At 52.7% G+C, this 13147-nt stretch overlaps 2 protein-coding genes and 1 pseudogene across 2 annotated transcripts in view; 1 reads left to right on the top strand and 2 right to left on the bottom strand.

Annotated features, from left to right (window-relative positions):
• The window catches only part of LOC135287561 (zinc finger protein 345-like), a 737501-nt pseudogene that overhangs the window by 136953 nt on the left and 587401 nt on the right, over positions 1-13147 (bottom strand).
• Positions 1-13147, top strand: part of LOC135287518 (zinc finger protein 23-like) — a 387441-nt gene that overhangs the window by 87441 nt on the left and 286853 nt on the right. The gene's annotated exons all lie outside the window — the stretch shown is intronic.
• Positions 9862-10985, bottom strand: LOC135287619 (olfactory receptor 14A16-like). Its single transcript, XM_064400895.1, has one exon. It carries the CDS (start codon positions 10832-10834, stop codon positions 9902-9904), a length of 933 nt encoding a protein of 310 aa, XP_064256965.1. The 5' UTR covers positions 10835-10985; the 3' UTR covers positions 9862-9901.

Raw genomic sequence — 13147 nt, 5'->3', positions numbered from 1 at the left:
GGAGGCGCCTCAATCACCAGTTCAACTCGCTTCCCCCTGTTCCCGGCCGGCCCCCTCGCGGGGGTGCGGAACCGCGGTACTGAGGGGTCCACACTCACTTCGAGGGGCCGAGCTGCCGGCCCTCGTCTCACTCACACACACTCGCTCGCCTCCCTCTCCCGCCGCCGGATATTCTCACCTATCCGACGCTGCTCCATGTCACTGTCCCAAGCTGATCTTCTCTGGTCCTGATAGCCAGCTGTCCTGCAGGTCCAGGGTGGGCGGCCGTCCCAGTCCTGGTGTCCTCTTCAGGCGTGGCTATCCCGGACGAGTCCCCCAAGCTGAAATAAATGGGCAGGAGATCTTTCTCCTTTTTAATGCCTTTATTAAGAAGAATCAGCTCAGGTGGGAAGAAATCGACGGGTTGCACCCTCGCCGCCGCTGCTCCCAGGCGTGGCACGAAGGAGGAGGACGATGCAGTTTTGTCCGCTGGTCTGCAGGCAGAACTGGGGACTCTGTCCTCACGGGAGAGTCGTTGAGTCCTTAATTTGTTGGTTTAGAAAGCCGGGGGGGTCTCTTTAATCAGTTTCTTTTCAGGTTAGGGTGAGAAATAAAAAGATTCAAGCAGGTACGGGACTATGCTCCCATCCTTAGACGTCACTTTAAGTCACTTATTGGCTCGTGATTTTAGGGGTTTTTCTTATAAAAACTGTAAAACTGTAACAATCCAGGGTGCACTGCGTTTCTTATTTGCATGTTGTTTCTGGTGTCACTGCCCATCTCTTTACCCTGGAGGGTTTCCCTTGGTATCTTCTTGGCATGCAGCCAGCATCAGGGAAACAATCAGTTAATCACCTGCCATTAACGGGTATTTGAAAAGCTTTCCTTCGGCAGCGAAACTAAAGGAGGCTGACTCGGTCTGGCTTGGTTTTTTTAACTCTGAAACTTTAAAAAAAATACAACTTTCTATTCATAACACAAATGAGCTCCAGAAATGTCTCCATGGACACCAATGGGCTCTCCCTTGACCCTCTCTGAGGAAAAGATGATAAAAAAAGATGACAAAATTACTGGAAACATTACTAATTAACATAAAGAGGCAGAAATTAATAGCCAATAGACTTTAATTAAGGAAGGGAATTGTGTTACGTAGAACCAAAGAACATTAATTTTCTTGGCTACTAAAAATGTATAGATTTTTTATGCAAATATTGTTATAAATGAGAAGCTTGACTAGGCCAATACTCAAGCAGCAATCAGTTTATTAATTAATATGGTAAAGTATGGGCAATCCAGGCTGGGTACAGTGGGGGAAATTTTCCCTCCAACTGCACGCCGATAGTTGGGGCTTACAGGTATTTATAGGGGTACTCATAAACGTTCTCAGCAGTTTCAATTCCCAATTTTTACATGACAATTCTATACACTATTGTGATTCAGTTTTTCTCAGGATGCATCCCAGAAAGGAGTATCCCCAGATGGTGGGGTCTGGCTTCTGAAAGGGTCTCCCAGCTGGTGAGGTCCTGATTCCAGATGCGGGTCCACCTTTTAATTGCAAGGACTATAAATCTCCTAACAGTGATGTCCAGCTTCCCTTGGTCGAAACTATCAGTCCTTGAGCTGATGTTCATCTTCCTTTCTCAAGCTGCTTTTCACTGTCTTGTTAAGGTGTTGAGATAAGCATGTTTGCTTTTGATATATTCTAAAGCTACAGTTCCAAAGATACTTACTACAAGCAATATTCTAAAATTATACTTCAAAAGGTTATTATTGCAAAACTCTTTAAGGCTTAGCTACAAGCAGAAAGTTTCTGTCAAACAGCGACATCCTTAAAGCTTTAATTCAAATGCTCCTAAATCAACTGAAGACTTATAAAGGTTAATTGCAAACAAAGGAAAGGTTCAAAAGTCTTCTTCCATGCTTTACTTCCTCAGTTATTTATTAGAATTCATCTTTATATTTGTCCCATGGTGGGTTTCCACACATACCACAATCACAAATACACACATTGCCTGTATGTACCTGAGATGAAACACAGCTTTGTATTTCACAATCTGCAGCTGCCTGAATACAAAAACTGCAATAGGAGCCTCTCTCCAGGGGGAAATCTCCCCTCCTGTGCCAGCCCGTGGCAATGCTGCCATTCTCTGCTGCTGCTGCTGCTGCTGGGGCACTCGGGGCTCGGGCTGAGCAGCAAAGGTGACCCTGAGCCAGGAGCTTTCCTTGGCTGCAGCAAAGCCTCGGCACGCAAAGCCCTTCCCGGCGCTGTGCCCTGTGCCAGGAGGGATTGTGCCAGCCGAGCTGACCCGAAATTTCTTCTCCCAGACAGCTTTAGGACACGCACCATGGAGAAGCCAGAGCCCACTCTCAGCTTTGTGCAGTCCTGCAGAAGAATCCTGTGTGTGAAGCAGCCTGGGAACAGGGTTTGGTGTCAGGGGAGGAGAACTCAGAGCCCTTTTCTGCCCTGTGGGCTGAGGCTCTGCATTTGCAATGGCCCTGCAGCTGCCAAAGGGGCCTTTTTGGCTCAGCTGAGAACAGTTCTGCTGAGAGCCTGCCCTAAACCTATTTTTCCTGCAAATGTGCTCAATGAATTCTCATTTATTGCAAATCCAGGTCTTGTGTGAGTGCAGGTGTGACAGCTGAAGCATGGAACAGCTCTGCTGGGGCGAAGTTCTCTTTTTCTTGTTTGGTTTTTTTTTCTTTGGTTTGGTTTGTTTCTTTTTGTTGACTTTTGGGTTTTTTTTGTTTGAGTTGGGTTTTAGTTTTGTTTTTGTTGTTGTTTAGGTGATAGGTTTTTTGTTTTCTTATAGTTTTGTTTGGTTTTTTGTTGGTTTTCTGTAAGTGTGTGTGACACTTGTCTGTGGCACTGTGCAGGTGGCCAGGGGGACCTTCCCCGAGCTGTGCAGAGGAATCCACATCAGCCCAGGCCGGGCTGGGCAGTGGCCGCTCAGTTCCATGGACTGGACGCGGCTCTGGACGCTTCCCTTGGAGCATCTGCAGGGAGGGAACGCTGGGGCTGTCACTGCTGGGGTGTCACACACAGGGGAACGATGGGGCTGTCACTGCTGGGGTGTCACAGACAGGGGAACGCTGGGGCTGTCACCGCTGGGGTGTCACAGACAGGGGAACGCTGGGGCTGTCACCGCTGGGGTGTCACAGACAGGGGAACGCTGGGGCTGTCACCGCTGGGGTGTCACAGACAGGGGAACGCTGGGGCTGTCACTGCTGGGGTGTCACACACAGGGGAACGCTGGGGCTGTCACTGCTGGGGTGTCACAGACAGGGGAACGCTGGGGCTGTCACTGCTGGGGTGTCACAGACAGGAGAACGCTGGGGCTGTCACTGCTGGGGTGTCACAGACAGGGGAACGCTGGGGCTGTCACCGCTGGGGTGTCACACACAGGGGAACGCTGGGGCTGTCACCGCTGGGGTGTCACAGACAGGGGAACGCTGGGGCTGTCACTGCTGGGGTGTCACACACAGGAGAACGCTGGGGCTGTCACTGCTGGGGTGTCACAGACAGGGGAACGCTGGGGCTGTCACCGCTGGGGTGTCACACACAGGGGAACGCTGGGGCTGTCACCGCTGGGGTGTCACAGACAGGGGAACGCTGGGGCTGTCACCGCTGGGGTGTCACACACAGGGGAACGCTGGGGCTGTCACCGCTGGGGTGTCACAGACAGGGGAACGCTGGGGCTGCCCCGGTCCAGCCCTGTCCCCAACAGCTCTGCCAGTGCCTCGAGGGGACACAAAGGCTGAGCCAAAGGGTGAGAATTGCAGAAGGGGCTGAGCTGGGAGGGACCCATTGGGATCATTGAGTCACAGAATCACAGAATTACTGGGTTAGAAGAGACCTTCAAGGTCATCGAGTCCAAGCTGCCCTAATACCTCAACTGGACCATGGCACCGAGTGACACATCCTGTCTTTTTTTCAACATATCTAGGGATGGTGACTCTACCACCTCCCCAGGCAAACCAATCCAATACTTTACCACACTTTCTGCAAAAAAACTTTCCTAAAATCCAACCTATATCTCCCTTGGTTTAGCTTAATACTGTGTCCTCTGGTTCTGTCAGTTGTTGCCTGGAGAAAGAGACTGACCCCACCTGACTACAACCACCTTTAAGGAACCTGTAGAGAGCAATAAGGTGACCTCTGAGTCTTCTTTCCTCCAGACTGCAGCTGGAGAAAAGACAACCCGAAGAAACAACCCCAGCTCCTTCAGTCATTCCTCACAGGATTTGTGTTCCAAGCCCCTCACCAGCCTTGTTGCCCTTCTCTGGACATACTCCAGCCCCTCCATGTCCTTCCTAAATTGGGAGGCCCAGAACTGGACACAGCACTCAAGGTGCTGCCCAGCCAGTGCTGAGCACAGGGGAAGAATCACTGCCCTGCTCCTGCTGGCCACACCATTCCTGATCCAGGCCAGGAGCCATTGGCCTTCTTGGCCACCTGGGCACACTGCTGCCTCATGTCCAGCCTGCTGTCCATCAGTCCCTGCAGGTCCCTTTCTGCCTGGCTGCTCTCCAGCCACTCTGTCCCCAGCCTATAATTCTGCAGGGGGTTATTGTGGCCAAAATGCAGGACTCCACTCTGCCCTTCATCCAACCATTCCAGGTCTCCCTGCAGAGCCCTCCTACCCTCCACCAGATGGACACACGCTCCCAGCTCAGTGACATCTGCAGATTTACTAATGAAAGACTCAATCCTCTCATCCATGTCATCAATAAAAACATTGAACAGAGCTGGCCCCAGCACAGAGCCCTGAGGGACAGCCCTGGTGCCTGGCTGCCAGCTGGATGCAGCAGCGCTCACCAGCACTCTCTGGGCCGGCCATGCAGCCAGTTCTGAACCCAGCACAGAGTGCTCCTGTCCCAGCCCTGGGCTGCAGCTTTTCCAGGAGTGTGCTGAGGGGACAGTGCCAAAGGCCTTGCTGGAGTCCAAATAGACACATCCACAGCCTGTCCTGCATCCACCAGGAGGGTCACCTGGTCATAAAAGGAGACCAGGTTGGTCAAACACGACCTACCCCTCCTGAACCCCTGCTGGCTGGCTCTGATACCCTGGCCATGCTGCAAGTGCTGGGTGATGACACTCAGTATAAACTGTTCCATTTCCTCAATGGGTACTGAGGTCAGGCTGACTGGCCTGTAATTACCAGGATCCTCCTTCCCACCCTTGTTGTGAATGGGGGTCACATTGGGCAGCTTCCAGTCATCTGGAACCTCCCCAGTGAGCCAGGACTGCTGGTAAATGATGGAGAGCGGCTTGGCAAGCTCATCTGCCAGCTCCCTCATCACCCTGGGGTGGATCCCATCTGGGCCCATGGATTTATGAACATCCAAGCATCTTAGAAGTTCTCTGACTGCATTCTCTTGGATAATGGGGGGACCATTATGTTTCCTGGAACCATCAACCAACCCAGGACAGTTTTCCTGAGGACAAGCCATCTTCCCACCAAAGACTGAGGCAAAGAAGGCGTTAAGCACCTCTGCCTTCTCCTCATCTGCAGTTACTAAGTTTCCTCCCTCATCTAATAGAGAACAAAGGTTGGTCTTACCCTTACTTTTACCATTGATATATTTGGAAAAAACATTTGTTATTATCCCTTTAAAAAGTTGCCAAATTGTGTATGTACTGAGCTTTGGTCTCCCTAATTTTTTTCCTACATGCACCAGCAACCCCCTTAAATACTTCCTGAGAGACCTGACCCTCCTTCCAAAGATGATGCATCCTCCTTTTATTCTTCAGTTCCTTCAAAACCTCCTTGCGCATCCAGGCTGCATGTTTGCCTCATCGACTCATCTTTCAGCACACAGGAACAGTCTGTTCCTGTGCCCTCCAGGTTTCTGTTTGGAAGCATGTCCACCTTTCCTGAACTCCTTTGTTTTTAAGGGCTGCTTCCCTAGGAACTCTCTGGATAATTCTCCTAAGAAGCCAAAGTCTCCAGAAGTCCAGTGTAAGAGTCTTATTGATGTTCCTCCTCATTTCACCAAATATCAAGAACTCTATAATTTCATGATCACTCTGCCCCAAGTGGCCTCCAACCACCACATCTCCCACCAGCCCATCTCTATTGGCAAACGACAAGATCTAACACAGCCCCTCCCCTGGTGGGCCCGCCCACCAGCTGTGACAAAAAGTTTGTCCTCCACACACTCTAAAATTTCCTGGACTGCCTCTTTTCAGTTGTATTGAGTTCCCAGCAGATGTCTGGCAGGTTGAAGCCACCTACAAGAACAAAGGCTGATGATCCTGAAATAGTATCTAGCTGCTTATAGAATGAGTTGTCCACCTCTTCTTCCTGGCTGGGTGGATGATAACAGACTCCCAGTAGGATGTCAGCCTTGTTGCCCTTCCCCCTAATTCTCACCCACAGACATTCAACTTCATCATCATTAGTTTCAATACCTTTGGTGTCCAAAGCCTCCCTAATATAAAGGGCCACCCCTCCACCTCTTCTCCCTTTCCTGTCTCTCCTGAAGAGCTTGTAGCCACCCAGTGCAGTGCTCCAGCCATGTGAGTCATCCCACCACGTTTCTGTGATGGCAATTACATCACAGCTCTGCTGTTGGACCATGGCCTCCAGCTCTTCCTGTTTGTTACCCATGGTGCGTGCACTGCTATCCATGCACCTCAGCTGGGCTGCTGATTTCACCCCTAACTCAGGCTTACCGCCCTTGGGCCTGCTTCCAGACAGCCCAGCTGCATCCCCTTCCCCGTTTCAGACCTAGTTTAAAGCCCTCTCAACAAGTTCTGCCAGTTCATGAGCTAAAATTCTTCTGCCCTTAACAGAGAGATGGAGCCCATCTGGTTCCAGCAGGCCAGGTGCTGTAAAAGTTGCCCTGTGATGAAAGAATCCAAAATTCTGCCAATGACACCAACCCTTGAGCCACTTATTGATAACATGAGCTTTCCTATTCCTTTCACCATTTTTCTTGGCCACCAGATGGACTGAGGAAAAGACAACCTGTCCCTCTGTCCTATCAACCACATGTCCCAGTGCCCTAAAGTCCCTTTTAATTGCCCTGACACTCCTCTTTTCAATCTCATCACTGCCAGACTGGAGTATCAGCAGTGGGTAATACTCAGAGGGCTGAATCAGCCCAGGCAGTCTCTCAGTGATATCCCATACCCAGGCCCCAGGGAAGCAGCAGACCTCTCTGTGGGGTGGGTCCAGTCAACATATGGGGCTCTCTGTTCCCATCAGGAGGGAGTCACCCACCATGCTTATCCTTCTTTCGTTTTTGATGTTAGAGGTGGTAATCCTCACAGATGAATCATAACTGGGAGTCTCACTGGGCAGATAATTTTCTTCTAAATCTTCTGGCTGACTCTCCAGATGCAGGGGCTCATACCTGTTCTGAAGTGTCACCTGGCTTGGGAGGGGGAGTCAGGAGGAATTTTCATTATTACCTGCTCGAGTAGATATCTACTCCCACTCCCCTTCATCTACCAGACGTCCTTCTATTGTCTGACAGTGAGAGGCATAAAAGACTGTGGGAACCAAGGAGAGCATTGCTGCAATGCCAGACCTCATGGAACCAAGGATCCCTTGGGACACTGCAGGGCCTTGGGGGACCACGGCACCATTGTGACACTGCGGGGCTCAAGGATCCAAGGGACTTTGTGACACCAAGGGGTTCCATGGAACCAAAGGGATATGGTGAGAGTGGGAGGCCTCATGGAGACCGTTGGGACACACTACGGCCTCATGGAACTGTGGTGACACAAAGTGGGGTGCAAGTGTGGATCTGCTGGAGGGTAGGAGGGCTCTGCACAGGGCCCTGGACAGGCTGGATCCACGGAAAACATTCCAACAAGGTGAGGTTTAACAAGTCCCAGTGCTGGGTCCTGCACTTTGGCTACAACAACCCCTGCAGCACTACAGGCTGGGGACAGAGTGGCTGACAGCAGCCAGGCAGAAAGGGACCTGCAGGGACTGATGGACAGCAGGCTGGACATGAGGCAGCAGTGTGCCCGGGTGGCCAAGAAGGCCAATGGCTCCTGGCCTGGATCAGGAATGGTGTGGCCAGCAGGAGCAGGGCAGTGATTCTTCCCCTGTGCTCAGCACGGGTTGGGCAGCACCTCGAGTGCTGTGTCCAGTTCTGGGCCCCCCAATTTAGGAAGGACATGGAGGGGATGGAGCATGTCCAGAGAAGGGCAACAAGGCTGGTGAGGGGTCTGGAACACAAGTCCTGTGAAGAGAGGCTGAGGGAGCTGGGGTTGTTTATCCTGGAGGAGAGGAGGCTCAGGGGAGATAAGGCAGTGTCAGGGCACAGGTTGGACCTGATGATCTCCAAGGACTTTTCCAATCCAATCCCTGACTCTGGGATTCCCTGAAACCATCCTTGGAGCAGCTGCAGGATGAGCCCTGGGCCTCCTCTTCAGAAGCTGCAGCAGCCCAGGTCCCTCAGCTTCTCCTGCCAGCCCCAAAGCCCATCGTGTCAGTCCTGCAGAGCCTCTGCAGCTCCTCCTCATTGCCCACAACAGGGAGCCCCACAGGCAGACACAGCAGCCCAGATGTGCCCCCCTGGCCTGGGGTGCCTCTGGCAAGGGAGCAGCACCAGGCACTGCAGGAGCCTGCAGACAATTCCTGCAGCACTTGGAGGATGATCCTGCTGCCCAAGGGACGTTCCCATGGGGCCAAGTCAGGAACTGCAATGGGGAGTGGGGCCAGAGAGGAAAGGGCAAACAGGGATGGGCTGTTTGCAGGGCAGGGAACATGGGTGGCAAAAGGAAGATATTTGTACCAGGAAGAGTAAAGAAAGCAAAGGTGAAGCCAAGGAAATGCTTGTGGCAGTTTGGGGGTGGCTGCCAGGCAGCCCTGCTCTGAGCAACAGCGTCTGCAGTGGCACAGGAAACTCCCAGCTGATGGGAACAAACTTTCTGGCTGACTGCAGAGGCCAGGACAAAGCTGAGTGCTTTCCTGGTGTCCCCCAGCCCTTGCTGGCCCCAGGGGCTGATGGCATTTGTGCTCCCTCAGGTTCATGTCCCCACAGCAGCAGCATGGGGGTGCTCCCGCCTGCTCTGTGCAATGCAAACAGGGGCTCCTGAGCCAGTGCTGCCGTGGCTGTGCCTGCAAGGATGCGGCACCTGTGTGAGCTGGGGGAGAGGCCAGGGCTGCAGAGGGGGGATGTTGTTGGCAGCTCCATCAGGACGCTCTGGGACGCTGCCCTGGGCTGTGCAGCACACTGGGGATGGATCAGCCCCTGCTCTGGTGCTCCTTCCCGTCTCCCCCAGGGCCCTTGCAGAGCCCCAGCCATGCTGTTTGCCCCCAGCCTGCCCACGGCCAGCCTGGGGCTGCTCACTCTGGGGCTTTTCTGTGCTGAGCATGGGCCTGGCCGTGTTCTTGAGAGAGCCTGGGCAAGGAGCCTGCAGCCCCCAGGGCCTGGCCTGAGGCGTCAGCGCTGCCCCAGCAGTGCCCATGGCCTGTCCCTGCTGCAGCCCCGGCACTGCCACCCCCAGGACTGTGCCCGGCCCCGAGAGCACTCAGGCCCTGCAGCAACACCAGGGCCACCAGGGCAGCGGGGCAGGGCCACAGCAGCAGCACTGGCAACACCAAGTGCTGCTGCTGCTGCTGCTGGGCACAGCACTGGCAGCACTGATCTGCCCCAGCTCTGCACACCGACATTGCTGCTGCAGCTCCAGAGAAGGCAACAAAAGGGCATCTCTGCAGAAAACTGCTTGGACATCCCTTAGTTTGTTTATAGTCACCAAGAGCGCAGCCCCTCATTGATACAGTCTGAGGCCACAGGAAAAGTGGAGAAAAACAAAATAAGAAATGGCACAAAAAATGACATTTCTTTGTGGGTAATATGAAAAAAAGAAAACAAAGAAAAATAACCTCCAAAGTGAAAACAACAAGAAATATCCATGATTACTTTTATTACAAGTGATTTTCAGAAATTGGCCAGCAGTTTAATGTTTCTGAAAGCATCCAGTCATCAGTCTCCACACTGCAGCCTTGAGCTCCTGGTTCCTCAGGCTGTAGATGAGAGGGTTCAGGGATGGAGGCACCACTGAGTACAGAACCGACAGGGCCAGATCCAGGGATGGGGAAGACATTGAAAGAGGCTTCAGGTAGGTAAAAAATGAGGTGCTTATAAATAGGGAGAGCACAGCCAGGTGAGGGAGGCAGGTGGAAAAGGCTTTGTGCCTTCCCTGGTCAGAGGGGATCCTCAGCACAGCCCTGAAAATCTGCACATATGAGAAAACAATGAACACAAAACAGCAAAATACTAAAGAGATGGAAAACACAAGAAGTCCAGATTCCTTGAGGTAGGATTTGGAGCAGGAGAGCTTGAGAATCTGGGGGATTTCACAGAAGAACTGGCCCAGGGCATTGCCATGGCACAGGGGCAGGGAAAATGTATTGGCTGTGTGCATGAGAGCATGGAGAAAGGCACTGGCCCAGGCAGCTGCTGCCATGTGGGCACAAGCTCTGCTGCCCAGGAGGGTCCCGTAGTGCAGGGGTTTGCAGATGGACACGTAGCGGTCGTAGCACATGATGATCAGAAGATTAATCTCTGCTGAGATGAAGAACAGAAATAAAAAGAGCTGTGCAGCACATCCTGTGTAGGAGATGTTCCTGGTGTCCCAGAGGGAATTGTGCATGGCTTTGGGGACAGTGGTGCAGATGGAGTCCAGGTCGCTGAGGGCCAGGTTGAGCAGGAAGAAGAACATGGGCGTGTGCAGGTGGTGGCCGCAGGCTACGGCGCTGATGATGAGGCCGTTGCCCAGGAGGGCAGCCAGGGAGATGCCCAGCAAGAGGCAGAAGTGCAGGAGCTGCAGCTGCCGCGTGTCTGCCAATGCCAGCAGGAGGAAGTGGCTGATGGAGCTGCTGTTGGACATTTGCTGGGGCTGGCCATAGGGATCTGTGCATGGATAAAGTTCAATGAAGTCTTAGATGAGATGTCTGTGACCAAGTTCAAAGCCATTTCCCAGACACCATCCCCTGTAACCCACACAGACCCTCTTTAGTGTTTAAGAGATCTGAGGTTTACTTTTTAAGCTCCCCCCATGTCTCTCTTGGTATTCTTGGATATCAGAAACCCTCAGCATTTCTGCTTCGCTCTGGTAGAACACAGTGGGTTCCCCTGAGGAAAGATTATGAGTGGAGATGGTAGGCACATGGTCTCTCACTTGACTGTGTTTGGAGTTTCTCTGGGATTTCACTTTCCTCAGTTGGAGGATTTGTGCCCTCCTAAGTTATTTGTAAAGGTCACCAGGAACTGCTGAGAGCAGATGGATCCACCACAGCCCAGCTCCACATTTGTAGCCAAGGACTCACGATGCTCATTTCACCAACCCAGCAGCATTTTCAGTGTCACAACACCTCTGTCTTTCCCCATCAATCTTAGAACACAGAGATGCTCTAGGACAGTTTTGCACCCTGGATTGAAGGTCCCAGCTTGGACTGAAATCTCAGGGACACTTCCAAGTGTCCTTATGCTGGCATTGGATGAAGGGAGATGCAGCTCCTTCCCTGGCTGCACTGACAGCATTGCCCAGAGCCGGGCACTGGGGACAACGTCACCCTGAGCCAGCTGTGCCCCCTCCCAGAGCCCCCAGAGCCGGGCAGCTGCTCCCAGCCCTGTGCTCTGCAGGGGGAACTGGGCCCAGGGCTGCAGAGCTGCCCCACGGCTCTGCTGCAGCTCTGCCTGCACAGGAGGGGCTTCACGCCTTGGAGCCCCTGCCCTGAGGGCAGAGGCTTGGCTGGGAGACAGGAGGGAGGGGGCTTGTTCAGAGGGAGGGGCTGCACTGGAGGGGATCCTGTTGACATCTCTAAACTCTCCCTGCCACAGCATTGCTGGGTTTTGTTTCCTCCTATTGCCTGATCTTCTCTTATCTTCCTGGAGATTTTCCTCCTGCAGGTGTTTCCCTGTGCCTGATCTCTCTGTGCCAGCACCCACAGATCCCAAATCTCTGTGCACTCTCCTTGGTCTGACAGAACCCTGCAGGGCACTGGCTGGGGCAGGTTCTGCTTGCAGCTTGGAGAAAGGACGGCTCAGACAGAGCCTGGTGGGTCCAGCAAAGGTGATGCTGCTGCTGTCCATGGGCAGAGAGGCTGAAAGCACATTAGGGATCTCCTGTGAACCTACTGATCACTAAAAGACACACTTCACACATCTCAGGCACTTGTCAAAATTCATAACTAATAAGTAATAATTAATAACAATCCAATTGTTCATACCTCATAATAAAATTATTCATAATCAACCCTTAATATTTATCTCCCCTCCCTGCCATTCTTGAATAGTACAAAATTGAATATAAAGTCTTAGAAAATTTCCTCATATTTATCAAAATCCTTGTTCTGGATATATTCTATGACTAATCAGAACCCCTCAGCATGTCAGAGTTTCATGAACATTTCACCTCCCCTGCACCAGAAATACTCAGACTTGTACTCACAAGGTCTGCAGGCATTGGGATGTTCCAGCTTTAGGAGGTGGCTCCAGGAGCTGCAACTGCATTGTCCTGCAGCCAGAGGTTCCTGTGCCAAGGACTGGCAGTGATTCTGCCCCAGGCACTTCTCAGCACCTTCCCAGCCCTGACTGATTGAAGCTCTCTGTGCCTCTGGGCTGTGCCCGGGTGGCTGCAGGCAGTGCCCCAGCCCTGCTGGGCTGGCAGAAGAGCTGCTCCTCAAGAGAAATGTGCTTTTGAAGCTCTTCTTGCTTACCAGGAGCTGCCTCTGTGCCAGGAGCCCAGCCCAGTTCAGCAGCACAGACACAGCACAAGGACTTGAATGACCCTCTGGGGCTTTGTGCTCAGGCCTTGAACATCAGTCCCTGAGAGGCAGCTGAAGAAACCTCTCCAGAACTCCAAGTCAGAATCCAACTCCAAAGTTTCTTGGACTTTTAATGGGTCCCACTGAGGGACACAACTGAGAAAGTGTCCCCAGGCCCCAGGCAGAGCAGAGAACTGGAGGCACTGATGACAGGTGGGGACAAAGAGAAGCCAAGTCTTGGTGGCCTGGGGCACAGCAGGGTCTGTGCCACCAAGGGCTGGGAGGAGACACCTTGTCCTGAGGCCCTGGGGCCTCCTGGCACAGCCCCAGCCAGGCTGGGCACTGTCAGCCCCTTGTCCTGCCCTCAGCATCCCCCCCTAGCCCACATCCCAGTGGCCTCAAGGATCTGCTGGAAGGAGTCCCTGGGGAGCCTT

The sequence above is a fragment of the Passer domesticus genome, chromosome 30, assembly GCF_036417665.1.
Source record: "Passer domesticus isolate bPasDom1 chromosome 30, bPasDom1.hap1, whole genome shotgun sequence".
In the NCBI taxonomy this organism is placed as follows: Eukaryota; Metazoa; Chordata; class Aves; order Passeriformes; family Passeridae; genus Passer; species Passer domesticus.
This window is presented reverse-complemented; position numbering and strand designations above follow the sequence as displayed.

Bases quoted from the DNA above. Each gene is read 5' to 3' on its own strand.
- LOC135287619 (XM_064400895.1), bottom strand. From the start codon at position 10,834: ATGTCCAACAGCAGCTCCATCAGCCACTTCCTCCTGCTGGCATTGGCA.